The 27,925-nt window shown below is 52.1% G+C and overlaps 2 protein-coding genes across 10 annotated transcripts; both read left to right on the top strand.

Annotated features, from left to right (window-relative positions):
* The first annotated feature begins 50 nt into the window (after positions 1–50).
* Positions 51–10,813, top strand: ODAD3 (outer dynein arm docking complex subunit 3). 2 transcript variants are annotated; one of them, XM_049876946.1, is made up of 13 exons: positions 51–415; positions 2,977–3,098; positions 3,185–3,262; positions 5,364–5,534; positions 5,613–5,714; positions 5,814–5,939; positions 6,148–6,270; positions 6,823–6,975; positions 7,941–8,101; positions 8,181–8,337; positions 8,929–9,084; positions 9,538–9,622; positions 9,811–10,813. In XM_049876946.1, the coding sequence occupies exons 1-13, from the start codon at positions 172–174 to the stop codon at positions 9,927–9,929; spliced, it is 1,797 nt and encodes a 598-aa protein (XP_049732903.1). In that variant the 5' UTR covers positions 51–171; the 3' UTR covers positions 9,930–10,813. The 2 variants fall into 2 exon arrangements, 1 of the variants encoding a protein (XP_049732903.1); XR_007516469.1 differs by lacking the exons at positions 9,538–9,622; positions 9,811–10,813 and having other exon boundaries at positions 8,181–8,659; positions 8,762–9,022.
* Positions 10,814–10,857: 44 nt separating this feature from the next.
* RGL3 (ral guanine nucleotide dissociation stimulator like 3) lies at positions 10,858–25,996 on the top strand. 8 transcript variants are annotated; one of them, XR_007516468.1, is made up of 21 exons: positions 10,858–10,971; positions 11,415–11,528; positions 12,121–12,344; positions 12,502–12,555; positions 12,737–12,951; positions 17,514–17,665; positions 17,751–17,966; positions 18,602–18,705; positions 18,809–18,893; positions 19,980–20,036; positions 20,153–20,239; positions 20,374–20,406; positions 20,489–20,610; positions 21,316–21,411; positions 21,512–21,580; positions 21,668–21,764; positions 22,427–22,579; positions 22,666–22,780; positions 24,132–24,251; positions 24,760–25,039; positions 25,702–25,996. XR_007516468.1 is itself a non-coding variant. In XM_049876935.1 (20 exons), exons 1-19 carry the CDS (start codon positions 10,939–10,941, stop codon positions 24,248–24,250), a joined length of 2,142 nt encoding a protein of 713 aa, XP_049732892.1. In that variant the 5' UTR covers positions 10,858–10,938; the 3' UTR covers position 24,251; positions 25,702–25,996. The 8 variants fall into 8 exon arrangements, 7 of the variants coding, with proteins under 7 accessions (XP_049732892.1, XP_049732891.1, XP_049732889.1 ...); XM_049876935.1 differs by lacking the exon at positions 24,760–25,039 and having other exon boundaries at positions 20,156–20,239; XM_049876934.1 differs by lacking the exon at positions 24,760–25,039 and having other exon boundaries at positions 25,705–25,996.
* Positions 25,997–27,925: the final 1,929 nt, after the last annotated feature.

The raw sequence follows: 27,925 nt of genomic DNA, 5'->3' as shown, positions 1-27,925 counted from the left end.
TCCGGAAGAAGGAGGGGAAGGCAGTTACCTAGCAACTGGGATATGCTGAGAGGCCCTGCCAAGCTCTCGGAAAGTGCATTCCCACAGCCCGAGGAACGCGAACTGGATCCTGGATTGGAGGGACTTCTAGTCCCCCCCCAGCCCCTAGGGACTTGCGACACCACCCTAATCATGACATCTCCTCTGTGCAGGGCGGCTTCCGCCAACGTTCTGACTGCTCAGGACCAAGTTTCGACGCCCTCCTCCAAGGTCAAAGGCAGTCAGCCTCAGGCCAAGGCTGGCCACCCCCGAGGCAAGGGTGCGGCCCAGGCCTGGTACCCAGTCCATTCCAAATCTGGACATCTCCACCCCGGCGGGGCGAAGCCCGCAGTGCACACACGGGTAGCTGAGTTACAAAGGAAGATACAACTGTTAGGTAAGATGGCTGTAGAGGGCAGAGAAGGGCCAGGGGTCAACAGTGGCCATCCAGTCCTCCGACCAGGCTTGGTGTAACCAGTGCGTTTGGACCAGATGGCCTGTTGCTAGAGGCAAAAATTCATACACGCTCACAGTTTTCCTCTTTTTTAAAGCTTCTCCTGGGCTCAAAACGGAATGGAGTGTATTTCACACTTTTGTGTAATTTCAACTCTTCTGTCATGCATGGAGAGGGCAGTGGTGGTTCAGTGATAGAATTCTCACCTTTCCTGCAGGAAACTTGGGCTTGCAGCCATCACCTATCTGTCACTAAAAATTGCACGTTGTTGTAATGCTGAACAGGTTTCAGTGGAGCTTCCACGCTAAGACAGACTAGGGAGAAAGGCCTGGCAATCTATTTCTAAAAAATCTACCAGTGATCTGGAAGGCATTATGCTAGGTGAAATTCGTCAGTTGCAAAAGGACAAATATTGTATGAGACCAGTATTATAAGAACTCAAATAATAGTTTAAAGAGAGAAGAAAATATTCTTTGATGATTATGAGAGTTGAGGGAGGGAGGCTTTTCACTAATCACATGGTAGATAAGAACCATTTTAGGTGAAGAGAAAGACAACACACAATACAGGAGAGGTCAGCACAACTGGACTAAACCAAAAGCAAAGAAGTTACCTGAATAAACTGAACACTTTGAAGGCCAGCGTAGCAGGGGCAGCGGTTTGGGGACCATGGTTTCAGGGGACATCTAAGTCAATTGGCATAATAAAATCTATTAAGAAAACATTTTGCATCCTACTTTGGAGATTGGCATCTGGAGTCTTAAACGCTAGCAAGCTGCCATCTAAGATGCATCAATTGGTCTCAACCCACCTGGAGCAAAGGAGAATGAAGAACATCAAAGGCACAAGGTGATTACGAGCCCAAGAGACAGAAAGGGCCACATAAACCAGAGACTACATCAGTCTGAGACCAGAAGAACTAGGTACTGCCTGGCTACAACCAATGACTGCCCTGACAGGGAACACAACAGAGAACCCCTGAGGGAGCAGGAGAGCAGTGGGATGCAGACCCTAAATTCTTGTAAAAAGACCAGACTTAACGGTCTGACTGAGACTAGAAGGACCCCAGAGGTCATGGTCCCCACACCTCCTGTTAGCCCAAGACAGGAACCATTCCCAAGGCTAACTCTTCAGACAGGGATTGGACTGGACTATGGGATAGAAAATGATACTGGTGAAGCGTGAGCTTCTTGGATCAAGTAGACACATGAGACTATGTAGGCAGCTCCTGTGTGGAGAAGAGATGAGAGGGCAGAGGGAGACAGAAGCTGGCTGAATGGACACGAAAATAGTAGAGGGAAGGAGCGCGCTGTCTCAGTAGGGGGAGAGCAGCTAGGAGAGTATATAGCAAGGTGTATATAGGTTTTTGTGTGAGAGACTGAATTGGTTTGTAAACATTCACTTAAAGCACAATAATAATAAAAAAAAAAAACCTACCAATGAAAACACTTTGGAGCACAACAATTTGATCCCATTGTGCATGGGTTAGCCGTGAATCAGGTGCCAAGTCGAAGGCAGCTAACAACATCATGTGTAGGGTAGTTAAGAGCATAGATTCCAGAGCAGATTTTCTGAGTTCAAATCTTAGCTCTGTATATGCTAGTTATTTGACCTTGCGGAAATAAGAGTAACTGAATTGCTCTCAGTTTCCCCATGTGTAAAATGGGGGTTGTAACAGTACAACCCCACATTGTTGTTGTTAGGTGCTGTCTAGTCAGTTCCGACTCATAGCAACCTTATATGTAACAGAATGAAATGTTGCTCAGTCCTGCGCCATGCTCAGAATTGTTGCTGTTTGAACTCATTGTTGCATGTACTGTGTCAATCCATCTCCTTGAGGGTCTTCTGCCATAGGCTGTTGAAATGTGTAAAGTGTTTAGAAACAGTGACTGGCATGTAGTGAAGGACTATGTAAGTATCAACCACTGGTTCTCAGTGGACGGGGTGATTTTGCCCCCCAGGGGACCACTGGCAATTTGTGGAGACATTTTTGGTTGTCACATTTGGTGTGGGTAGGGGTAGGATGGTGGTGCTACTAGCATCTGGTGGGTAGAGGCCAGGGATGCATTCTAATCCACAGGAGAGCCCCCCGCTCCACTGCAAAGAGTTATCCAGACCAAAATATCATCATGCCAAGGGTGAGAAATCCTGGTAAAAACCGTCATTGTTATTACTGTTTTTATAATTATTAGGAGGTAGTCTTCCATAGTGGTTGAAAGTGTGGGCTCAGGAGTGAGACTGCCTGTAACCTTGGCCAGTTTGATCAGCCTCTCTGAGCCTCAGTTTTCTCATCGATAAAATTGGTATAATAGTGCTTGTTGGCATATGATAATTTGATACCTATAAAACTCTTAGTCCCGAATCACTTGGAGTAACACATGCTCCAAGTGAGGTATTGTTGTAACATTAAGTGGATGATTACAAAAAGGTCTTCCCCCTGGGAAGCTTCCCCTCCCCACTGCAATGATGCTCTGCTTGTGCCTGCTCACCTCATCTGCCCCCAGAGGGCGACAGGAAGGCCTTTTATGAGAGCTCACAGTGGACCATCAAGAAGAACCAGGAGACCATCAACCAGCTCCACGAGGAGACCAAGGCATTGCAACTACAGCTGGTGAACCTGCTCCAGGTGCGAGTGCAGAGACAGGTCGGGGTGAGGCACTGCCTCAGTGGAGGGGGCCTGAATGAGGAATGACCAGGCAACTCTCCCTACAGGGAGATGAGAAAGTGGTCCAGGAAGTGATTCGGGAATGGAAGTCAGAGAAGTCTTACCTGAAGAACAGAACAGGCCAGGTTTGTTCTCCCCCTCTGACCATCCCCCATCTCCAGCCAGGCCCCCACCCAACCTCCCACTACATTTCCTGCCTCCAGTCTCACTGTCTCCAGTTCTTTCTCCACGCCAGCCACCATTCATTTATTTACTCAATGAAATCGTTATTACATGCCTGCTATGTGCTTGGCATGGGATCAGGTGTTGGGGACCCCCGGTGAACAAAACCAACTAAGTCCCCACTCCCAAAGAGCTCACATCCTAGTGGGGGAAACACACACACACACAAAGCCCAAAATAACATATATATATATATACCTTGTTTCTACATATATAGAGAGAGAGAAAATAACGTATATATATATATGTTATTTTCTCTCTCTATATATATAGAAACAAGGTAATTTCCATTAACAGCAAGAAAAACAAAATAAGGTGATGTGATAGACGGATTGGAGGGGCAGGGATTTGCACTTTGGATTGGATGGAGGTCGGCAAAGACTTCTCTCTCTAAAAGAGGTTGAGCTGAGAATGGGCCAGCCAGGAAAAGGTCTGGGCAAGTGCACTCCAGGCAGAGGCAACAGCAAGTGCAGTGCAAAGTTCCTGAGGCAGGAACAAGCTTAGAGTGTTGGAGGCACAAGAGGAGGCCAGTGTGGCTGAAGCCAAGTGAGTGAGGGGTATGGTAGGTGAGGTCAGAGAGGTAGGTGGGCCCGGCAATGATGAGGAGTTGGGATTTTATAGTAAGAAACAGAGAAGTGGAAAATGGACCATGAGGGGCAAGAGTGGAGGCCAGGAGGAGGTCACCCAGGCAAAAGATGGTGTTGGCAATAGGATAAAAGTGATGAAAATGGAAAGAAAGAAATATCTACGGGGGGAACATTTGAGATAGAACACAGAGAATTTGCTGACAAATTGGATGTACGTGGGATAGAAAGAGAGAAGTTGAGGATGACTTCAAGGTTTTAGGTTTGAACACCTGGAATGATAGAGCCGCCATGAGCTGAGCTGGGGAAAATGGGAGGACAGGGCTGGGGATGACCAGGAGGTCAATTTGGGGCATGATGATTTTGAGGTACCTGTGGAAAATGTCTGGAGCCCCTGGGTGGCGCAAACAGTTAACAGGCTCGGCTGCTAACCAAAAGGTTGGAGGTTCTAGCTCACCCAGAAGCACCTTGTAATAAAAGTCTGCCAATCCACTTCTGAAAATCAGCCATTGAACACCCTAGGGAGCACAGTTCATTATGACACACATGGAGTTGCCCTAAGTCAAGGCTGACTTGACAGTAACTGGTAACTGGTGGAAATGTAGGCAGAGCATGTATGGATATATGGGCTCGTAGTTCAGGGTGGAGGCTAAATTTGAGTCATCACAGTGTATCAAACCCAAACCTATTTGCCATCAAGTCGATTTCAACTCACACCAACCCTATGGGACAGAGTAGAACTGTTCCAAAGGGTTTCCAAGGCTGTAATCTTTACAGAAGCAGACTGGCACATTTCTCTCATGGAGCTGCTGGTGGGTTGTAACCACCAACCTTTCAGTTAGCAAATGCGCCACCAGGGCTTCTTCATCTCAGTGAATGTTGTTGTTGTTAGGTGCCATCGAGTCGGTTCTGACTCATAGTGACCTTATGCACAACAGAATGAAACACTGCCTGGTCCTGAGCCATCCTAACAATCGTTGTTATGCTTGAGCTCATTGTCGCAGCCACTGTGTCAATCCACCTTGTTGAGGGTCTTCCTCTTTTCCGCTGACCCTGTACTCTGCCAAGCATGATGTCCTTCTCCAGGGACTGATCTCAGTGAATAGGAGGGCTTTAAAACCCTGAATCTGATGAGGTCACTAAGGGTGTGACTGTGGACAGAGGAGAGAAGAGCCCCAAGGACTGAGCCTGGGGCCTTGTCTCCAAAGGCAGAGGAGACTGAAAAGGGCCAGTCAGGGCGGTGGGTGGAAAACGTAGGAGGGGGGTCCTGGAAGCCATGAGAGATGAGAACCTGAGGGAGGAAAACGATCAGGTGCTGGGAAGAGGCCAAGGCAGTTGAGGGCCAAGATATGGGAGAAGGAAGGAAGGAAGGAAGGACTAGGTGGGGCTCAGGCCCCTGCTCTCGCTGGCCTCCCTGCAGCAGGCCCTGGAGTTCCTGGATCACCGGCTGAGTGAGAAGGTGAAGCAGCTGAACTCCCTGCGACACGAGGTGGAGATGCGGCAGAAGCGGCTGGACGAGCTCCAGCTGCAGCACAGCCTGCGAGAGCTCGAGATGGCCGAGGCGCAAGATAGCAACACGGAGGTGGCCAAGGTGACGCCAGCGAGGCAGGCAGGGCGGGGTCTTGGGGAAAGAACGAGGGGGACTCAAACCAGCGGTACTGCCGTGTAGACCATGCGGAACCTGGAGAACCGCCTGGAGAAGGCCCGGATGAAGGCGGAGGAGGCGGAACACATCACCAGTGTGTACCTGCAGCTCAAGGCCTATCTGCAGGTGGGGACTAGGACAGATGGGGGTGGGGGATACAAGCAAGGAGAGCAGGCCTGGACGAGGACAGTCCAGTCACAGGCCTGCCCCACCTCCCACTCTCAGGAGGAGAGCCTTAACTTGGAGAACAGGCTGGATACTATGGAGGCTGAGGTGGTGCGGACGAAGCACGAGCTGGAGGAGCTGCACCTGGTGAACCAGGAGGCGCTCAACGCCCGGAATATCGCCAAGGTGTCCGCCTGCCTGTCCCCCAGGGTCCTATCCAACTGCCTGGGGCTCCCGGCCCCAGAATCCGATCCTCAACTGCGCCTGTGCCCCTCCCATCTATCTCCCAGGATCCTGTGGCCTGGCCCAGCTGGCTAGGACCTGGGCCCGTGGCTCACGAGCGGAGCCGTGGTAGGTGCCAGCCGGTCCCCCGGCTTCCCTGTCTGCCTCGCAGAACCAGCTGCAATATCTGGAGGAGACGGTGTACCGAGAGCGCAAGGAACGGGAGCGCTACATAACCGAGTGCAAGAAGCGAGCAGAGGAGAGGAAACTGCAGAACGAGCGCATGGAACGCAAGGTGAGCTCACTCAGGTGTGCGACCAGGGCCGGGCCCTCCACGGCCGGCTGCTGCAGCCAAGGCCAGCCCTACCCAGCCTTGGCCACGCCTCTAGTTGGGTCCGGACAGGAGATATTTCCCGGCCCTCGGTACTTCTGGCCACGCCCCCGCCCTGACTCCACCCCCGCCTCCAGAAGACCCCAGATGCTAGGTCTCCTCTCACATTCTTGACTCTGCTCCTCACTGCATCATTTTGCGTCCAGCCCTCCCTTGCAGGCCCCGTCCCAAGCCTCCTCCACTTGACTTGGCCGCCTGCCCTAAATCTGACTGCTTCTAGCTGGCCCCTGCAGGTCCCGCCCTCATTCTCCACTCATCCGCGTCCCCCCAACCTGTCCCGCCTCCCTGGCCCCTGCCTGGGTGCTCTTATTTGGCCCCCTTCTCCTCACCATGGCTCTCCTGGGCCCCCAGCCCAGTCCCCGCCCTCTCCTTGACCCAGTCCGAATACCCTCGGTGGCCTCTGTGCAAATCCCTTGTCCGGGCGCTGACCCTGGCCCTGATCTCAACCCGGAGCAGACCCAGCGCGAGCACATGCTGCTACAGTCCGACGACACGATCCAGGACAACCTCCGTGCCAAGGAGGAGGAGCTGCTGCGTCGCTGGAGCATGTACCAGATGGAGGTGATCTTCGGCAAGGTCAAGGACGCCACTGGTGTGGCTGACACACACGTGAGTGCTGCCCACAGTCTGCTGTGCCCAAGCCTAGGAAGCCAACATGCTGGGGAGTCCCCACAGGGAGCCTGCATACCTCACTTCCCCTCTCTGCATCTACCCATATTTCTCAGCACACAAACCTTCTGTCTTCTTAAAAGACATCCCCTCCCCCTCCCAGCTACTGCTTCATTTCTCTGCTGCCCTTCACAGCAAAACTCGCAGGAGTTGTCTACACTGGCTACCATTTTCTGTCCTGTTCTCTCTTACGTTGGATCTGCCGTGTCAGATCCTTGAAGACTGTCTTCTGTGTCTCCAGTGCCTGTAGCATGGTCTAGCACACAGTACACAGCTAATATTGCTCATAGACTGTGCAAACAGACCCCCCCTCACCCCCACCCAGGGTGCCGAGCTTTGCAGCCTCTGCAAAATATTCTAAGTCCCTCTCTGGTGCCTGGTTCTGGCTGGCCAACATTCGTGTCTGGCTGGACCCTGGTCTTGCTTCTTCCCTTTGGATGCTCTCCAACCCTCTACCCCTCTGCCACAGCATGGGGTTGGTCCTCAAGGAGCTCTGGGACTCTGGGGTCATCTTGGGGCACCATGACTAGGCCCCTTTCCAGAAGGGGGCCTGGTGAGCAGATCACTCCTGCTGGCTGGTGTGCTACCCTCCCAAGGACTGGGTAAGATTGGCCACCAGAATGTTGCTGAGACATTGGTTTTGAAAGGCAGCTATGCTCACCACTACACTAACACCACTCTACATGCTGATTTTGGGTGACTCCTTAGACAAGAAAAGACCTTGCAAAAATTTGGGGCTGTACACAGCCCTGAGTCCAACCCACAGTTCCACATAGTCCCCAAGGTTGCTGGGCAGAAGCCCCCAGTTTAGGCCACCCGTCCTGTGTGCCTGGGAGAGAGGAGGAGGGGTGACCCTGTGCCTCCCCAAAGGCCCCGGCTCTGACTGGGGGCTGGGCTGCCCGCAGTCCGTCGTGCGGAGGTTCCTGGCCCAAGGCGATACCTTCACGCAGTTGGAGACCCTCAAGAGGGAGAATGAGGAGACACTAGTGAGGCTGAAGCAAGAGAAACAGGGGCTGCAGCGGGAGCTTGAGCGCCTCAAGTACTCAGGGGAGGCCACGCTGGTGAGGTGAGACCCCGGTGCACAAAGGAGGGCGAGGGCTCTGCGTCGGGGTGCTCCAACGGGGGCCTCATTCACCCCCCGCTAGTGAGCAGAAGCTGCATGCTGAGCTGCAGGGGCGCCTCAAGACCGAGGAGCAGCGGAGCGCTGCGGCACAGGAACAGCTAGTGCGTACCACGCGGGCCATGCAAGTGGCCAAGGCGGGCCTCGAGCACCTGGCCGGCAAGCTGCTGTACATCACCGTGGTAGGCCCCGCCCTATTCCCTGTCCAGGGCATCAGAGGCAGGAGAATCCGAGACTTCAGAATCGCTGCCCCGCCTCAAGCCCACCTCCACGAAAAGTCTCACCCTGCCCTCACCCAAAACCTCAGAGACCCCGCTCAAATCCAAGAGCAGCCCAAGACAGAAGCTCCACTTCATATGTCCCCCGACCCCACCCCCGCCCGGGTCAAGAGATCTCCCGACTCTACTCCTGCGGCTCTTGAATTCAGAGGCTCTGAAACTCTGGTGGCATAGTGGTTAAGAGCTACAGCTGCTAACCAAAAGGTCGGCAGTTCAAATGCACCAGGTAACTCTATGGGGCAGTTCTACTCCGTACTATGTGGTCGCTGTGAGTCGGAATCGACTCGGTGGCAACAGGTTTGGTTTGCGGCTTTTTTTGCCCTCACAGAGCGGCCCTGGACTTCAGAGGCCCCGCCCCACACAGGATAGCACCACCCCTGTGGGTGGCCCCTCACCTCAAGGATTTGTCCCTAAGAGGAAAAGCCCCGCCCCTGCGTCCCATGCGACTCAGCCCGGGCTCCCTCCAGACCCACCCGGCTCTGCCCCTGGCTGCAGGAGGACAGCCGCTTCGCCGGAAAGGAGCTGGATCCCCAAACAGCCAACTACCTGCCAGACCTGCTGGGCGTGGTGGAAGAAAAGCTGCTGAAGCTGCAGACGCAGCTTGAGGGCCTCGACTTGCCGGAGATGCTGCAACACATCGCCGATCGTGAGGTGCCCACGCCGTCAGTGGGCAGGGCTCTGAAGACCCGGGGGTGGGGCGGAGGGGACAGGGGTTGGGTCGGAGAAACCACGGAGCCGGAGGGTCGACCCTTGGGAGACCAGGAAGGAGGCCGAGGAGCCGAGGCTGAGCTTGAGAGACCCGGGCGACGCCAGGGGAGTTGCGAGCAGGTCCAAGGAGACCGGAGAGCGGGGACTAGGCGGCAGGGGGCAGGCGTCAGAGGCCAATACGTGGGGCCTGAGAAACCAAGGGCGGGCCTGAGGGCCGAGGGGGCGGGACTGGGTATTAGGTGCAGGCTGCGAAGGAGAGAAAAAAAACAGGTTGGGCAGTAGTCTCTCTCTGGAATCAGGATATAGCTCAGAATGGGGTGGAGGGGAAGGGAAAAGGGTACTTGCCTGCAGCCCGTGCCCCGCCCACACTCCTCTCCCCCGCCTCCCCCCACCCAGTTCTACGCCAGCTTAGAGGGAAAGCTGCCCCAGTACAACACCCGCATCGATCTGCCCCTTGTCAGCTCCAAGGACAAGTACTTCGGTCAGTGAGGGCAGGAAAAGGGGAGGGGCGGGGGCCCAAGCCGAGGAGCCTGATCTGAAGCCAGATTAACCGCCAAGGCGGAGCAGGGCGGATGGGAGGAATAGAGGAGGTGGAGGCCTGGAGGAGAGGCCGAACATGGAGACCAGGACACTCTTCCCTTCTCCCTTACTCGTTCCCCGCCCCGACAGACGAGGAGGAGAGTGAGGACGACGACAACCACGTGGCGACTCGTGCGGCGCTCAAGATCCATTCCCAGAAATTCATCGAATCCCGAAGCAAGAAGCGGGGTCGCTCACGGAGGTCCTAGACTCGCCCTTGCATCCACTTGGCACCTCCGATTCCCTTCGGAGCCCCCGACCCCTCTGGGCCCAGCCACGGGCCCCTTCAAGGGCTGAACTGCCTCAGATAGGCTGTGGAGCCAGTCATCAGCACAGGGAAGGAGGGGAAAGGGGCCTGGCTGGAGGTTCCCACAGTAAATCTCCCCTAGTAGAGCTGCTGGCCTCTGAATGCACAATAAAGGTCATGGACCAGCCCCTTGGCTATTTTCTTCTCCTTCACCCAGTACCAGAGTCCCTGGGTGATGCAAATGGTTAATGCGCTCGGCTGAAATGCTGAAACGTTGGAGGTTTGGGCCCACCCAGAGACTCTTCAGAAGAAAAGCCTGGTGATCTACTTCCAAAATAATGCGCCATTGAAAACTCTATGGAGGATGGTTCTACCCTGACACACATGCGGTTGCCATGAGTAGGAGCTGACTGGGCAACTGGTTGGTTGATCCAGTACCAGCTAAGAGAAGTCGGCCCCTCAAAACCGGGTGCCATAGACTCAACTCTCTCTTGCCTGGGGAGTGAGGAGACTCCCAGCAACTGGTGACACAGACTGAGCCCTCCCTCAAAGATCAGAGATACTTCCATACCTGGAGCAAATCAGCCCTACCCAGCTGAGCACAGAGGACCCTCTTGTCTGGGAACACATACTTGCCCCCCACTCAGCGATACATCCTAGCTCCCCTGCATGTAGGGACCCAGAAGAGAACTCTCTCCTAAAAAGATATGTATCCTTTCTCCTGAGGACAGGTTGATACACACCTACTAGCTGGGGTCCCATTGGCCTGGGCTGGGCGCTAGGGCCTGGCTGCGCCACATGAGAGGGGTGGGTCGTGCCCACTTTTCTTGTCGCCCCGCCCCAGCCCGCCCCACGCTGTCCGGCCGCCCCGCCTCCCCCCCTCCCCCCACCCCGGCGCCCCTCCACTGCCTGCCGCCCGCGGGCCCTTCCGCCTCAGTCTGCAGCGCCGCGGAGCGCAATAGGTGCGGGCCATGCAGCGGACAGCCGGCAAGGAGCTCAACCTGGTAAGGGACAGAGGACCCGGAACCCCACATCCCTGGCGACCCCCAGGTCCAGAATCTCCAGGCCCCCGCTCCTTAGACCTTTATCTCTCCTCCCCCCTCCATCAAACCGTTCCGAACCACTGGGGAGTCCCCACCTCCGAACTCGGGACTCCTAACCCTGGAAGTGACTGGTTACTTTTGGGGATGGGGGTGGGGAGCCTGGAACGGGTCTGAGGGAGTGAACAGATACTGATTCCGTGAGCCTGGACCCTTGGACATCCCCAAAGCCCACCCTATGGCTTCAGGACGGCGCTCGGGGCACTTCTCCAGCCTGGGACCCTGTCCCAGGCTCGGAAGGGGGGGAATGGAGCAGGAAGGCTGGGCCTGAGTCCTCGCAGGTGATGGGGCGCCGAAGCCCCGGGATTAGTGTCCCTGGGGTGCCCTGAGCCCGCCTCCGCGTCCAGGCGCCGCTACAGGACTGGGGCGAGGAGACTGAGGACGGCGCCGTGTACAGCGTCTCCCTGCGGAGGCAGCGTAGTCAGCGCTTGAGCCCTGGGGAGAGGTCTGGAGGCAGCCAGGTGAGGAAGGGGTTGAAGAGTGGTGCGGTCAGGTGAGGGCGGGGCTGCCTGGGAGTAATCAGATGAGAGCCGAGTTTGGGCAGCCAGATGAAGCGGGCTGGGGGAAGGGCGGGGCTTAAAGGTGACCAGGCGAGGGCAGGAAGGGGCCTAGGGGTGGCCGACTGAGTGGGGCTGCGCAGTTGCCGAGCAAGACCTGGGGGCAACCTGGTACGGGCGGAACTGGACAGCAGAGCCTGGGAAAGCTAAGTTTGGTGGGGCGGAGCCGGGAGGAGGGGTGGGGTTTAGAGGCTGCAGGTGACGGCAGGATAGGCCGGAGGGCAGGGCCTGCGAACACTAAGCAAAGCGCGAGGGGCTGCAGAGTTGAGAGAAGCCTGGGGTAACCAAGTAAGGGGAAGGCTGAGAGCAGCTTCTGGGAGGACGAGGGTGCCAGGGGGCGGGGTGGAAGGATTCTTTGTGGACAGGGCAAAAAGGATGAACCTAGGGACCCCATATTCAGGGAAAGGGACAGGATCAGATGCAAAGGGCAAAGCATGAAGGAGTGTCCGAAGGCGCCACCCCTGCGTGGCTCTCTCAGCGCCCTCCTACCCCTCAGGCCCCCAGCCCCGCTGCTGAGGCTTTTCTCCATTACCGCACGAGCAAGGTGCGAGCGCTGAGGGCAGCCCGGCTGGAGCGGCTGGTGCGCGAGCTGGTGTCCGGAGATCGCGAACAGGACCCGGGATTCGTGCCCGCCTTTCTGGCCACGCACCGGGCCTTTGTGCCCACTGCTCGAGTACTGGGCCTTCTGTTGCCGCCGCCGCCGCCGCCGCTGCCGTTGGGGTCAGTATCTACCCGGACCTCCAAGTTCCCAGCCCTAGATTCCTACCCGGACACTCCCCTCAGGTTTTAAACCAGGAACCCCCTCAACCTCAGAGCCCTCCTCCTAAGCCCCTTCTCACCCCCTCTTCGTCGCCTGATTGGAGGGGGCTCTTCCCAGGGTAGAGATCAAGAAGACAGAGGGACAAGAACTGAACTGCAACAAGAACCTGAGGTTTGTCCCCATTGGGGTGATGGGGGGTCCTGGAGGTCCAAGGTCAGGCCTGAGGGCTACAGGGTTGGATAACCTGGAAGTCTAGGTTGGCTAATAAAAGATCGGAGGTCAGGACTGAGGTTTTCGGCAGGTGAAGTCCAGAGCTCAGGGCTGGGTTCTGATGCCCCACCCCTCTTGCCAGGGCTGTGGTGTCTGTGCTGGGCTCCTGGCTTCGGGACCACCCTCAGGACTTCCGTGACCCCCCTGCCCACTCAGACCTGGGCAATGTCTGCACTTTTCTGGGCTGGGCAGCCCCAGGCGGAGCTGAGGCCAGGGAGGCAAAAAGGCTGCTAGGAGATTTCTTGGAGGAGGCTGAGCAGGAACTGGAAGAAGAGGAGCAGCCTGACTCTTGGGCAGGTGAGGGTGAGGGATTGTTGGAACTGGTGAGCACTACCCCTACCAGGGACCTTTTCTCCCTTCTCAGGGCTACAGACCTTGGGCTGGTTCTTAACTCTGTCTGAGCCTGGGTTTCCTCACCTGTAAAATAGGATGATAACTTTTTTTTCCCAAAGTGTTAACATTTGTTCAGCACCCTCCCCCCCCCCCGCCCCGTCCCCAGTCCTAACTACAAAGTTACTCCACCATTGGGTCAGGATACCCTGTGTTTCTAGCTACAACCATTCTACCCCCACTTGACTTCAGAGCCACAAGGACCTGGGTTCAAATCCCAGCTCTGCTACTTGCTGACTGTATGACCTTGGATGAGTCACTTCACCTCTGTGAGCCTCAGTTTCCTCACATCTGTGAAACAGAGGTGATAACAGTTTTTGCAACATCAGGCTCATTACTCATTCAACAAATATTTAGCTACCGGCTCTAGGTATATAAGGACGAACAAGAGCTCACAGTTCCCTGGTGAAGACAGTAAACAAGTAAATAAACAGTAAGGGCTTGGCACTATATCTTGGCAAATAGTATTTTTTTTTTTTTTTTTATTGTTGTTGTTATCTATCTTGGAAACCCTGGTGGTGTAGTGGTTAAGTGCTATGGCTGGTAACCAAAAGGTTGGCAGTTTGAATCCACCAGGCGCTCCTTGGAAACTCTACAGGGCAGTTCTACTCTGTCCTATAGGGTCGCTATGAGTTGGAATCAAATTGATGGCAGTGGGTTTGGCTTGGTTTTTTGGGGGTTGTTATCTCTGATTCTTAATTATTAGATATCTACTACTTATAATAAAACATAGACAAGAGGCTATACTGATATTTTCTTGTAGAGTAGATGTCAGCAAACTATCTGACCCTTTACAAAAAAGTTTTCTGACCCTGTTGTAGAGCACATTAGGGGTTGGGGTATATCAACATATATACTTCACTCGTGTCTTTGTTCCAAAGCCACCTCCTCAGAGAAGCCTTCCATGACTTCCTCAGCAGAAATATCCTCTCCCCCTGCCTTATTTTTCTGCATTACCACCCTTTACTCGCTTCAGTTCTGGCTTATGCTCATCTGCCTCATGGACTGAGTGCATGAGAGCAGGACCACATCCTTCTTGTCTCCAACTCTGTCTCCAGGGGCAGGAACAACTCAGTTTTGTTGACGGAATAATCACCTCCTGGCTCAGGGGTCAGCCCTAGCTGTGCCAACAGCTTACGGTGTATCATCTCCCACCCATCTGTGTCTGATTTGATCCCTATTACAAAAAGCTTCTATATCCCTAATCCTCATCCTTTAATCCTCAGATTACTGTGGCTACATTCCTCTCCGTTTTACAAAGTAGCAGCCACTTCTTTATTCTTGGTGACAAATCCCAGCTGTTTTCATATTTTTATTTACCCTTCTCCCCTCCCGCTTACTAAGGGTCTTTCTCCCCTCCCCCCGCCTTCAAGATTTCATCAACTTATTCCAAGTCATTAGAGATTAATTGTCCAATGTTGTAACCATGAGCCCCATGTTGCTGTTAAAATTGAATTTAACTAAAATTAAAGAAAAATAAAAATCCTGTTCCTCAGTCACACCAGCCACATTTCAAGTCCTCAGTAGCCCCCTCTGGCTCATTGTGACCACACTAGACAGTGCAGAGAGAGAACATTTCCATCGCTGCAGAAAGTTCTAGTGAGAGTGCTGTCCCAGGCTCTGAGTTCTTTCAGGTCAGAGGAGAAAATGAAGATTGAGTACCTACTGTGTGCCAGACTCTGGGACACACTTTATTTTGCTATCTTCTCATTCGGGTTTACTTTTATTATGGAAAATTTCAGATGTACCGAAATAGTGTAGTACACTAGGATATTCCTCACCCATCTTCAACAATTATCAATTTGATCAGTTTGTTTGTTTTCCAGGAGGATTTTAAAGTAAATCCCAAATTTCATTGTGCCTCTAACTGAAAAGAACTTTTTGTTTGTTTGTTTGTTTTTTATAACTTTCATGCCTGTGATCATTTCTAACAAAATTGGCAACAATTCCTTAATATCAAAAATGCCAAGTCCATATTCACATCTCCCCATGGTCTCTAAATAGTCTTTTTACAGTTATTCCTTCAAATCAGGGTCCAAAGGTGATGATACACTCAGGGCATTCGGTTGTTTGTCTCTGAGGTCTCGTTTATTCTACAACAGTCCCCCCTCGTGTTCCTGTTTAATGCCATTTGTCTCAAGACATGTCCCACATTCTCAATTTGCCTGTTTGCTTCTTCATGGTGTCATGTAGCATGGTCCTCTATCCCCCATCCTTGCTGTGAGAGCTAAAGCTTTGATTAGATTTAGGTGTACTTTTCTTTTATAACCCATTTTTTTAAATTAATATTTTTACAATGCTACCTTTCCTAATCTGAAATGAAAGACAGCTTATTTAAAAGATAATTTAAAAAATAATATGATGAGGTAACTGGAACATGAAGAAGAAATAAAATGAAAGTAATTTACACAACAATAAACTACGCTTTTTGATATGTTACTTCTTGAGAATGCCTCACCAGGAGACATAATGAAGTTGTCTGGTGCCTTTGTTTGGCGTAACATCACAGTGAATGGGACACTGGCAAACACTGAAGGATACAAAGGTGTGCAGTGACGGTTCAGACACAGCAGCAAAGATGATGGTGACATTGTTTTCCAAAATGGTGCATAACACTTGAAAATTCCAAACAAAAGAAGTCTGAACTTTCATGGTTTGTATTTATGAGCAAGATAGTCAAGTTCTAGGTGCAGATGACTCTAAACAGATTTTCTAATGACATGAATGTCTGGAGGGACATTTGAAGACTGGCGACAAGTCTAGCTCTCACAAAGCAGAATTTCCAGCATCCTGCCACTCATCTTGGGACATCCAAAAACAAATCTAGAAACTTCCAAAATGTCCCCTTGGGGCGCCCCCATTGAAACCCACTGGGGTAAAAATCACATTTATTAACCACTTTGTAGCAGTTTAGTATGTCTGATCTCATTTAATCTAAAAAAAAAAAAAGATCAAGATGAAGAAACCAAGGCACCTATCGAACCCTTTGCCATCGAGTTGATTTCGACCCATAACAACCAAGGCACAGAGAAGTTAAAATACTTGCTTTAGCTTACACGGAAACCCTGGTGGCATAGTGGTTAAGTGCTATGGCTGCTAACCAATGGTTTGGCAGTTCAAATCCACCAGGCGCTCCTTGGAAACTCTATGGGGCAGTTCTACCCTGTCTTTTGTTGTTGTTGTTAGGTGCCGTCGAGTTGGTTCTGACTCACAGTGACCCTATGCACAACAGAACGAAACACTGCCCGGTCCTGCGCCATCATTACAATTGTTATGCTTGAGCTCACTGTTGCAGCCACTGTGTCAGTCTATTTCATTGAGGGTCTTCCTCTTTTCCACTGACCCTGTACTCTGCCAAGCATGATGTCCTTCTCCAGGGACTCATCCCTCCTGACAACAAGTCCAAAGTATGTAAGACGCAGTCTCTCCATCCTTGCCTCTAAAGAGCATTCTGGCCACACTTCTCCCAAGACAGATCTGTTGGTTCTTTTGGCAGTCCATGTTATATTCAATATTCTTCGCCAATGCCACAATTCAAAGGCGTCAACTCTTCCTCGGTCTTCTTTATTCATTGTCCAGCTTTCACATGCATATGATGCGATTGAAAATACCATGACTTGGGTCAGGCACACCTTAGTCTTCAGGGTGACATCTTTGCTCTTCAATGCTTTGAAGAGGTCCTTTGCAGCAGATTTGCCCAATGCAATATGTCTTTTGATTTCTTGACTGCTGCTTCCGTGGCTGTTGATTGTGGATGCGAGAAAAATGAAATCCTTGACAACTTCAATCTTTTCTCTGTTTATTATGATGTTGCTCATTGGTCCAGTTGTGCTATAAGGTCTCTATAAGTTGGAATCAACTCAGTGACACTGGGTTTTTTTAGCTTACGCAGCAAGCTGAGTGGACAAGCCATGATTTGAATTTCAGACTATCTGACAACAGTCTTCCCTCAACCATGAAGTTATACCATCGTTCCCAAAGGAAGAGGGCAGATGAATCTTATCCTAAAACAGGCTTGAAGTCATAAAACTTGATTTTCTACTCCAGCCTTTGAACACTTATTGTCCCCATTCTGCCATTTACTGAAAGTGTGATCTAGGGTCAATGGCTCTGTGCCTCAGTTTCCCTTACCTGTAGACGACAGTCTATAAATAATAGCACCTCCCTCTCTGGGTTAGTGTGCTAGGTTAATCCAAGCTAGGTGCTCAGTGAAGGTCAATGTTGCTGTTGCAGTCCAAGGTTTTTGTTCTTGCTGCTAGGTGCTTGCACTCACTGCAACCTCATGTGACAGAGTAGAACTGCCCCATAGAGTTTCCTTGGCTGTAATCCTTACGGGAGCTGACTGCCAGGTCTTTCTCCCACAGAGCCGCTGAGGGTATGCCAACAGTCACCCTTTCAGTTAGCAGCCAAAGTCTCACCGTTAGGCCACCAGGGCTCCTGAGGGTTCCTCCCCATCTTGCTCCCTTAAGGACCTCCCAGAGCTGCCCAGACTTGGGGCCCAGACTTCCCGGAGGGCTGCATAGAAGAGGAGGAAGGATTGGAGGGACTCGTGCTGGAAGGCCCCGAGCTCCTGGACTTCAGCGTGGACGAGGTGGCCGAGCAGCTGACCCTGATGGACGTGGTGAGGACCCGAACTCGGGTGGGGCGGGGTGGGGTGGGGGTGGAGCAGTCCCGCTGAGCTCAGTCCCACACCCCACCCGGTCCAGAAGCTCTTCTCGCGCGTGCGGCCCTGCGAGTGCCTGGGCTCCGTGTGGTCCCAGCGGGACCGGCCGGGGGCCGCAGGCACTGCCCCGACCGTGCGCGCCACTGTGGCCCAGTTCAACAAGGTGACCGGCTGCGTACTGGGCTCGGTGCTCGGAGCGCCAGGCCTGGCTGCCCCGCAGCGAGCGCAGCGGCTGGAGAAGTGGATCCGCATCGCCCAGGTGAGTGTTGGGCTTGGGGAGGCGCAGGGTCCTGGCAGCGGAAGGTGGAGTAACCGGGTCGGTGGCTGGAGGTGGGGCCGAGGACAGAAGAGGCACGCTGGGGCGGCTCTAGGGATAAAAGAATAAGGTGGGGGGTTGGGGAAAAAGTAGGATTGGGGGAAGAATCTAAGGCAAGGACAGGTCGGGGTCCCGAAAGAGACTGAGTAGAGCGAGACGGAGTCCTCTGGGCTGGAATGAAGAGGGAGAAATGGCCTGGGTGCCAATAGAAGGCTGGGGGAGGGGCATGAGGGGAATCCCGGGATAGTAAGGGAGGGAGCCTGGGAGAAGGCTAATACCTGGGGTGAGACTTGGGTTCAGGGAGGAGGGGTCTGGGTCTGGGAGAGATGCTGTGGGGGAGTCTAGGGCCCTGGGGAGTCGGGAGAGGTAGGAGGCAGGCGGGAGAGGTAGGAGGCAGGCGAGGGGAGAAACCTAGGTGGGAGGTGGAGGCTGGTGAGAGACCGGGGCCAGAAGAGAGGGGAGGGGAGGAGGCTTAGTCTTGGTAGTTTTGGAGGGGTCAGAAGTCACGGGGTCAAAGGCGGGTCTTGCCTGGGGGTTAGATATGGGGTCTGACCAGCTCCCCTATCTGGCTCCCCCAGCGCTGCCGAGAACTGCGGAACTTCTCTTCCTTGCGGGCCATCCTGTCAGCCCTGCAGTCTAACCCTATTTACAGGCTCAAGCGTAGCTGGGGCGCAGTGAGCCGGTGAGCAGGGCCGGGAGTGGGGGGCTGCTGGGGTGGGACCTCCTCCTCACCCCAGCTTTGACCCTCCCAGCCTCTGACCTCTGACCTCCCTCTGGTGCCCCAGGGAACCGTTATCCACTTTCAGGAAACTTTCGCAGATTTTCTCCGATGAGAACAACCACCTCAGCAGCAGAGAGATTCTTTCCCAGGTATGGATGGGTTGAGCCGCAGGGATTCCAGGCCCAGGAAGGGGACGTGGTTTGGGCAGGGGATCTGCCTTGTCCTTGTTATAACATCCAGTGTTCTTTCCCTATACCTCAAGAATGACCTTTCCTTTGTCTGGGGAGCCCCATTGCCTCTGTTTCCCCCACTATAGCTCACTCAGTGAATGCTTTGTTTATTCAGTCAACAAACACAAGAAGTCACAAGGAAAAGGTCATTTGAGACCAGAGCCATAGCAAAGAGTGAAGGGGGAAAAAAAATGATGCTGGGAACTTTACCTTGATAACTAAAAAAGGTGTGCCAATAAGTCTGGTTTATTGTAGGCCAGACTTAAGTTGTATTTACAATAAATATCCCACTTCAGAGAGGCGGTCCCTAAGTCCCCCATCATCTCCACTGCACCTTACTAAGGACCCTTATGTCCATGTGCCATTAGAGTTGTTGCCTGTGTCTCCTGCATTCCTGTCTGCTCCAAGAGGCTGGGATTGATGTCTGTTTTGTTGACTGCTGGGTACCCAGCATCCAGAATGGCACCTGGCCCATAGTAGGTGCTCAATAAATATCTGTTGGTGAATGAATGACTCAAGTAATGGGAGATCCAATAATAAGGAGCCTTGCACTAAGCACCTACTGTGTGCCAGGCACTGTGCCAGGAACTTCCATCATGAACCAGACACCGTTTCTGCCCTGGGAGACTCAGTACCATGACAGCTGCCCCAGAAATTCTGTAATTACCAGGCAGAGCAAAACTCTGAAGACAAGATTCAGGGTGTTCCCAGGGTATCCCCAGGGGCCCTGTTCCATCCAGGCCAGGCACAGGATTCTCTCCTGTCCTGGCACCATGAGCCCCACTTCCCATCATCCCCAGTGGGGCCTGCCTACTGCTGCTTACCTGCTCCCTGCCTTCCTCTGGTCACTTTTCCCCAGTGTGGTCCACCTCCTTGGACTTGGCCTTTACAATGGACTTGTGATTGTTGAAAGCAAAATGGGTGTATATGGTGGGTCTTAAGGCTCTGCCCTGAGGGAGGGGTCAAAGGAGACCCGGGATCCTCTCAGTCCTTCCTCTCCCCCAGGAGGAGGCCATTGAGGTTTCCCAACAGGAAGATACTCCCCAAGGAAGCCCGTCCTCAGTGAGTGATTCAGTTTGGGATGAGGGACAGGCAGGACCCTCAAGGGGGGCAGTGAGAGGTAAGGTGGGCGGGGGGTCATTGATGATCAAGAATGACTGGAGCTCTGGGGCCTGCAGAAGCTGTCCTCAGGCCCTGTACCCTACCTTGGTACCTTCCTCACGGACCTGGTAATGCTGGACACAGCCCTGCCGGACATGCTGGAGGTCTGACCCCTGACTGCTGACCCCAGCCCCACTTCCCCTTAGCTCAGTGGGCCTCCTGATAGCCCAGACCCAACCCTGACTATTGCTCCTTGACCCTGAGTCTCTAGTTAAGACAAACTTTGTCTAATGCCCAGGGGGATCTCATCAATTTTGAGAAGAGGAGAAAGGTGAGTGGGCACTGGGGTAGGTGTGCAGGGTGCTCAAGGGTGGGGGCACGGCAGGGCAGGGTCTCAGAGGCTTCCCCCTCAGGAGTGGGAGATCCTGGCCCAGATCCAGCAGCTGCAGAGGCGCTGTCAGAGCTACTGCCTGAGCCCCCGCCTGCCCATCCTGGCTGCCCTGCGTGCCCAGCGCCAGCTCAGCGAGGAGCAGAGGTGATCACTGTGGCCTGACCTGGTCTCACCCCAGCTGACTCTGGACCACACCCTCGATCCAGCTTACCTCATGCCCCTCTTCAACTCCTCCTGAGCCCAGACCCCCAACCTGTGACCTTTCGTTCTCATCAGACCAACTGAGGGCCCCAATTAACCTCTGACCCCAAACTTTGACCCCATTGGACTTTCCGATTTCAACCTTTGACATTCATCTGGCCATTCAACTCAACTGTCCTGTCTGTTCTCTTATCCAACTTCTGATCCTATCTTACCCATGGCCCCAATTATGACCCCCAGATCTGACCCTCTGACCCCAGTCATTGACCCTCAGTGCTGAGTAACTGACTCTGAACTTTGATGTTTATTTGGCCACCTGACTCAACTATCCCAATTATTTCCTTTCATTCCACGGACTCTGTGACATAACCATTGACCTCAGTGATTACCTGATCCCAGACTGACCCCTGACCCAGTTTGGCTCCTCAGTTTCACCGTTTTAGTCCCCATGTGGCCTGCTGACCGAGTCATCCCATCCCATCCCTGGCCCTAATAAGACCTTGGTGTCCTGATTGACCCCTGTTTCATACAATGATCCTGACACTTGATGCCCCCCACCCAAAATCCAACTCCCAGCTGATTCTAACCCTTCATACCCTGCTGCTTCCTGACCTCGACCCCCCGTTCATTTGCCCCTTGACCTCTCAGTTACCGCATCTCCCGCGTCATTGAGCCGCCAGCTGCCTCCTGCCCCAGCTCCCCACGCGTCCGGCGGCATATCAGCCTCACCAAACGTCTCAGTGTGTGAGTCTTGGGGTGTGTGGGGGTGATGTGGGCAGTGGTATGTGGGGGCTGCTCCTAGGCTGAGTCTGACCTCAGCCTCATCCCCTGCCCCCATTCTCAGGAAGCTGTCCCGAGAGAAAGGTTCATCCACTGATGGGAGCCCCAGGGACCCCTCATCTTCCACCTCCAGGTGAGGATCTCACTTGGTGGGAGGGACTGGAGACGGCAGGGTTGGAAGCAGGCAGACACCTCACCTCAGGCTCTGCATCTGCCCCAGTCTGTCTCCAGGCTCCCCCCCATCCAGCCCTAAAACCAAGGACCCTCCTCCTGGCAATCCCCCAGCCTCTCCAGGGCCCCAGGGCCCTACCACTAAGGTACCAACTGCCTGTGTGTGTGCGTTGAGCTGTGGGCAGCGGGGGCTCTGTGTATGTGCTTACATGCACGTGTGCATGGGTTTGAGGGCATAGATGTGGAGACTGTATGCATGGCTGGCTGAGCACCCTGGGTGGACGTCCGGAGGACTGTGTGCTTCTCCGTGGTCCTATTTGAGGGATCACTGTGCCAATCTGAAGACCTGTGCCAACCAGGACCTGTGCATCGGCCACCCACCGGGCACTCTAGGGTACAACCTCATGCTTTTGCAAGGATGCGCGTGCCCCCAAGAATCTGCATATCTAAAGAGGAAATGTACTGGTGGAACCAAGTTTGGGACTGTTTGCTAAACAATGGTTTGTGTGTGCAGTTATCATGAGTGTGTGTGTATGCACTGCTTCCTGTGTACACGGGATTCCTGTGTGTTTATTGGTCACGTGTAAATGTGCTGTGTAATAGGGAACCAAGGTCTGTATGTGATGGGACTGAGTGTATGTGGGCGGTCTGATTGTGTGTCTCAGGCTTTGGGTGTGTAGGGGGACTCGTGGTCTATGTGTAAACATAGGCCTGTTGGATACATCAGTGCAGGAGGGGTTGCATGCTCTCCATCCCTCAATATTGGCCACTAGGCCAGGCTTCAGCCTCTACCCCACACTGCCTACAGCTGCACCTGAGTCCAGACCTGCCAGGCCCCTGGGCCCTGACCTTGCCCCTGAGTGGTCCTCACATCCCTCTTCCCGGGCGGCAGAGCTCAGATGCCCGTGTCATCCGCGTCAGTGTCGACAATGACCACGGAAACCTGTATCGAAGCATTTTGGTGAGGGGCTGGGCAGGTGGCCTGCTGGGGGAGCCCTGCTTTTGAGCTTGGTCCTCACACTTCATTTCTTGCCCCTGCCTTCCCAGCTCACTAGTCAGGACAAGGCTCCCAGTGTGGTACAGCGAGCCTTGCAGAAGCACAATGTGGTCCAGCCCTGGGCCCATGACTACCAGCTTTTCCAGGTCCTTCCTGGGGACAGAGGTGAGCAGGGACAGCTGGGAGCGTAGGCTTGGGGGTGGCTGGGAGGGTGGCAGATAGCAGGGTCCAGGACGGAACAAGGTTGCCAGGGCTCACAGGGCCATGAGGTGGTTCCTGCTCAGGGTAAAGGTAAGATGATGTCCTGTGAACTCACTGGCAGGGTTGAGGGAAAAGGCAGTAAAATGGCTATGTTTAAATTACGTGGGGTCATGAGGTTGTCCAGGCTCAGTGTTAAGAAACCAAAAACCAAATCAAACCCATTGCCATTGAGTCAATTTTGACTTATAACGATCCTGTAAGGCAGAATAGAACTGCCCCATATGGTTTCTAAGGCTGTTATCTCTATGGAAGCAGATTGCCACATCTTTCTCCTACAGAGTGGCTGGTGGGTTTGCCAGCCTTTTGGATTGCAGCTAAGTGCTTAACCACTGTGCCACCAGGGCTCCTTAGTGTGAGGAAGGGGGCCATCAAAAGCTGTCTTCGCACAGTGGTTAAGCATTCAGCTGCTAACCAAAAGGCTGGCAGTTTGAATCCATCATCTGCTCCTTGGAAACCCTATGGGGCAGTTCTACTCTGTCACATACTCTACTTTTTGTCGTTGTTAGGTGCCGTTGAGTTGGTTCTGACTCACAGTGACCCTATGTACAACGGAACGAAACACTGCCAGGTCCTGCACCATGCTTACAATCATTATGCTTGAGCCCGTTGTTGCAGCCACTGTGTCAGTCTATTTCATTGAGGGTCTTCCTCTTTTCCCCTGACCCTGTACAGCATGGGTTTGGATGGGGAGATGAGACTGTCCAGGGTCAAAGTGGAAAAGGAAATGTAGAAGTTTGTCTGGGCTTAAATTTTAAGGTCATGAGATTGTTGAGGCTTAGCCTGATGGGGTAGGAGGCTGAAGGGAGACTGGGCTTGCAATTGTGAGGAAATGAGTTTGTCTAGACTCGTCATGGAGACCCCAAAGTTATCTGGACTTGGGATGGAAGAGGGCCAAATGATTTTGAAATTCAATGTAGGGGAGCATGAGGTTGTTTGGCGTGGAGGGGAGAAAGAGGTTGTCCAGCCTTTGAGAACGAGAAGCAAGAGGTTGACTATTCATGCTGAAAGGCATAGCATGCGGATGAATACACAAGAGGAAGGATTACAGGAGGTTTGTCAGGTGTTAAGTGTAAGGGCTTGGAGTTAGAAGTTGTTCAGGTTCATGGCACAGGGAGCATGAGGCTGGCTTGGTACTGGCTGGAGGGACTCAAGGCTGTTCAGGCCCCAGATTAAATGGCAGAAGGTTACCCAGGTCCTTTGTGGGGGAGGCATGAGGTTGTGCAGGCCTTTCACTATCACCCCCACCCCTGGCCAGAACTCCTGATTCCTGACAATGCCAACGTCTTCTATGCAATGAGCCCAGCTGCCCCCGGAGACTTTGTGCTGCGGCGGAAGGAGGGAGCTCAGCATCCACCCTCTCTTTCCTCAACTTGAGGTGGGTCTCCGCTCCCTCCAGGAAGCAGACCCCACAGGCAGCTTGGGGCCTGGCTTATACCACTACTGAGGCAGAGGGCTTTTCTCACCAAAAGCCCTCCTCCCCCTGTAGAAACCATCGTGTGCTGTACTCTGTGACCACCCTCCCAACTTTAGCTTTTTGGACCGCAGCCCTTTGACTCTCTTGGTGCTGTTCCAAGGACATCTTCACAGGATGGCTGGTGGGGAGCCTCACCTCATAAACATAGAAGAGGGCAGGGTGTTGGGAGGTCAGATCCCTTCCCAGAGAAATCTTGTAACTTTGGAGACACATCAGAACTGACAGAAGCAGATGAAAATAGTGAGCAAAGTTACAAAGCAGGAGTCTTGTTTGTTCTGCGCCTGTGCACCATGGTGACTCTTCATCACACAATGGAAAACTAAGAGCCCTCTCTTGGTTATCTAGTGTTGGTATAACAGAAACACCACAACTGGGTGGCTTTAACAAACAGAAATTTACTTTCTCACAGTTTAGGATGCTAGAACTCCGAATTCAAGGTGCTGACTCTACAGGAAGGCTTTCTCCCTCCATCAGCTCTGGAAGAAGGTCCTTGTCTCTTCTGAGCTTCTCCTTCTGGGCAGTCTTCATGTGGCTCGGCATCTCTTTCCCCCCATCTCTACTCTGCTGGCTTGTTCAATCTCTTATATCTCAGAAGAGATTGACTCAAGATACACCCTACACTAACCCTGCTCCACTGACATAACAAAGACAACCAACTCCCGAGTGGGATCATAACCACAGACAGAGAGGTTAGGATTTACAACACATATTTTGGGGGACACAATTCAATCTATAACAAGCCCCAAGAAAGCAGCTGGGTGAAGCACACCCAACACCACAGAGGTGATACGCCTCTTTTTTGCCATGTATATGGGAGATTGAAGAAATGAACTTCCATTGGAATAGGAGACAAGTAGTGTCATTACCTCTGAGTCAATAAGGGCTACGAGGAGGAGTAGTGGAGTAGGAAGAAGAAACAGAGAAGGTAGAGATGAAGTGAGCTGTAGGGCCAACTCCAGCATACCAATAATAATAATCACCCCACTTAGGCACTCCTACTATGTGTTGGTCATCAACTAGGAGATTTACATCTCATTGTATTACTCAAGGTTCTTTCTGTTTTAAGTGGTCAAGGATCCAACTGAAACAAACAAAAAAAAGAGCTTGTGCAAAAAAGGAAATTTAATGCTTCATGTAATTGAAAAGTCCAGTAAGCCTGGATTCAGAGAGAGTTGAATCCAGCGACTCAAAAGATGTCATTAAGATTTTGTCTCTGTCACTCTGCTTTGCACTGACGATGAGACTGTCCGTTGATCCCCCCAAATCCAATCACCTTATTCGGTGGTAATAGAAACCCTGATTTTTAGCAAGCCACCCAAAGTAAAAACCACATCTCCTCTCTCTCTTGCAGCAGACATGGTCATGTGACTAAGTCCTAGCTGATGAGATGGAAAGGAAAAGGATGTAGACAAATTCCAGGTCTTTCCCAAAAGAGTAGGGATATGTCCTACCCTTCCATTTCTGCCTCCTGCTGGCTGGAATGAAGACATGGAGTGAGCCATCCTGGATTGGGTGGTTCATACTCTCTGAACAGCTGAGCAACAAGGTGAAAGAAGCCTGGGCCTCTGACACCAGGGAGCTGTTATACTGAATTGCTGCTACTTGGATTGCTATATAAGAGAAAAATAAATGTCTGCCTTACTAAAGCAACTGTTATTTGGGTCTCTGTTACAGTAGCCAAATGAATATTTAAATTAATACAGCCCCCCCCAAAAAACTACTAAACACTAGTTTTTTTATCCCAAGACAGGGTCATCCCTTATGGGAACAGTGCTAGGCTTACATCCAACTAGCTCAGCCCTTCCATTCAAAGAGAGCCCCTCTTTCCCATCATCTCCAGCAAAAGTCCCAGAGTAGGTGCCCATTGGACCAACTTGTGTCATGTGTTCACCCTTGAACCAATCACTGTGTTCAGATTAATCCAATATGCTAATTGGACAGGCATAGGTCCTGTGCTCAGGTGCAAAGTGTTCAGATCACAGGAATGGAGTCTGGAGGGCACATAAATGGAAATTAAAATTGGTTACTATTACTAGTAGGGGAATGGCCAGTGAGTAGGCCAAAAAAAAAAAAAAAAAACAGTATCTAGGGTGCTAAACATTGTCCCTGAGGCAATAATAGGGGATGCTCAGTCACTGTCTAGGGTGAGAGAGAAGGTGGAAGAACCTAAACATCATGTAAGATCTGATAAAAGAAAATTCTAAGGCCAATTACAAGATACAATGTATTACTTTACAAGCTAATTTTTAATTTTGCGATGAATATTAAGATCATTCGGTTGCAAGTCACATCCTCCATAAGCTAGGTTAAGCAAATAATAATTGCTAACTTTTACCAGAGGCATTGGTGGTTCAGTGGTAGAATTCTTGCCCTTCATGCAGGAGAAACCAAAAAAACCAAACCCGTTGCCATCAAGTCGATTCCAACTCACAGCAAGCCTGTAGGACAGAGTAGAACTGCCCCATAGAGTTTCCAAGGAGCACCTGGCGGATTTGAACTGCCAACCTTTAGGTCAGCAGCCGTAGCACTTAACCACTATGCCACCAGGGTTTCATGCAGGAGACCCAAGTTCAATTCCTGATCAACGCGCTTTATGCGCAACAACCACCCATCCGTCAGTGGTGGCGTATGTGTTGCTATGCTGTTAAGCAGGTTTCAGATTAAGATGGACTAGGAAGAAAACACATGGTGATCTACTCCTGAAAATCAGCCAATGAAAATCCTATGGAGAATGGGTGAAACACACAGGGCAGAACCCAAATTCTTATTAAGTCCAGAAGTACTGGACCAGCCGAGACTAAAGAACTCCCAGAGACTATTGCCCTGCCACACTCTTTAAACCTTGATCCAAAACTATCCCCTGAGATCACCTTTGTAGTGAAATAACAGATTGGTACACAAAATAAAGGATCTTTCCCATGAGTACTCCAAAAGGTCAATTACTCTGAAGCAAAGATGAGAAAATAAGGGGGCAGGAAAACTAGAGTACTGGACATGGAACAGCCAGAATGTAATCAAAGAGCATGCTGACACATCGTGAAAAATATAACTGATGCCACTGAAAAATCTATATAGAAAATGTCAGATGGGAGCCTAGTTTGCTGTGTAAACCTTCACTGAAAACACAATAAAGTATTATTAAAAAAAGAAAAAATCCTGTGGATCACAATGGCCTGGGGCAGCATTTCATTCCATTGTGCGTGAAGTCACCATGAGATGGGAGCCAACTTGAGGGCACCTAACAACAACCTTTACTGAGTGCTGTCTGTGTGCCAGGCACTATTGTAAGAACTTGACAAAATCCATCTCCTTTAATCCTCCCAGTAGCCCTGTAAAATATGGAGTATTATCTTCATTTATAATTTACACAGGAAGAATCTGAGATTAGGGAGGATAGAGTCACTTGCCCACGGTCATGTGGTAAATACATGGCAAGGCTGAGCTTCAAACCAGAGTGATCTGATCCCAGAGCACATGCACCTAACCACTGGGCTAGTTTGCCCTTCTTAGTCACAAGTTAGTTTCTAATTCTTTCAGGCACAGTCCGAATGCCAATTTCCAGGGGAAGAGATTCT

The sequence above is a fragment of the Elephas maximus genome, chromosome 3, assembly GCF_024166365.1.
Source record: "Elephas maximus indicus isolate mEleMax1 chromosome 3, mEleMax1 primary haplotype, whole genome shotgun sequence".
Taxonomy (NCBI): Eukaryota; Metazoa; Chordata; class Mammalia; order Proboscidea; family Elephantidae; genus Elephas; species Elephas maximus.
The sequence above is the reverse complement of the archived record's forward strand: the minus strand, read 5'-3'. Positions and strand labels throughout refer to the sequence as shown.

Excerpts from the sequence above, each read along its gene's own strand:
- ODAD3 (XM_049876946.1), top strand. The coding sequence starts at position 172 with ATGACATCTCCTCTGTGCAGGGCGGCTTCCGCCAACGTTCTGACTGCT. Across the intron at positions 3,099-3,184 it reads AGCTGGTGAACCTGCTCCAG|GGAGATGAGAAAGTGGTCCA; the intron begins GTGCGAGTGCAG and ends CTCTCCCTACAG. Across the intron at positions 3,263-5,363 it reads TGAAGAACAGAACAGGCCAG|CAGGCCCTGGAGTTCCTGGA; the intron begins GTTTGTTCTCCC and ends GCCTCCCTGCAG.
- RGL3 (XM_049876934.1), top strand. The coding sequence starts at position 10,939 with ATGCAGCGGACAGCCGGCAAGGAGCTCAACCTG. Across the intron at positions 18,706-18,808 it reads AGCTGGGGCGCAGTGAGCCG|GGAACCGTTATCCACTTTCA; the intron begins GTGAGCAGGGCC and ends CTGGTGCCCCAG. Across the intron at positions 20,240-20,373 it reads CCCTGCCGGACATGCTGGAG|GGGGATCTCATCAATTTTGA; the intron begins GTCTGACCCCTG and ends TCTAATGCCCAG.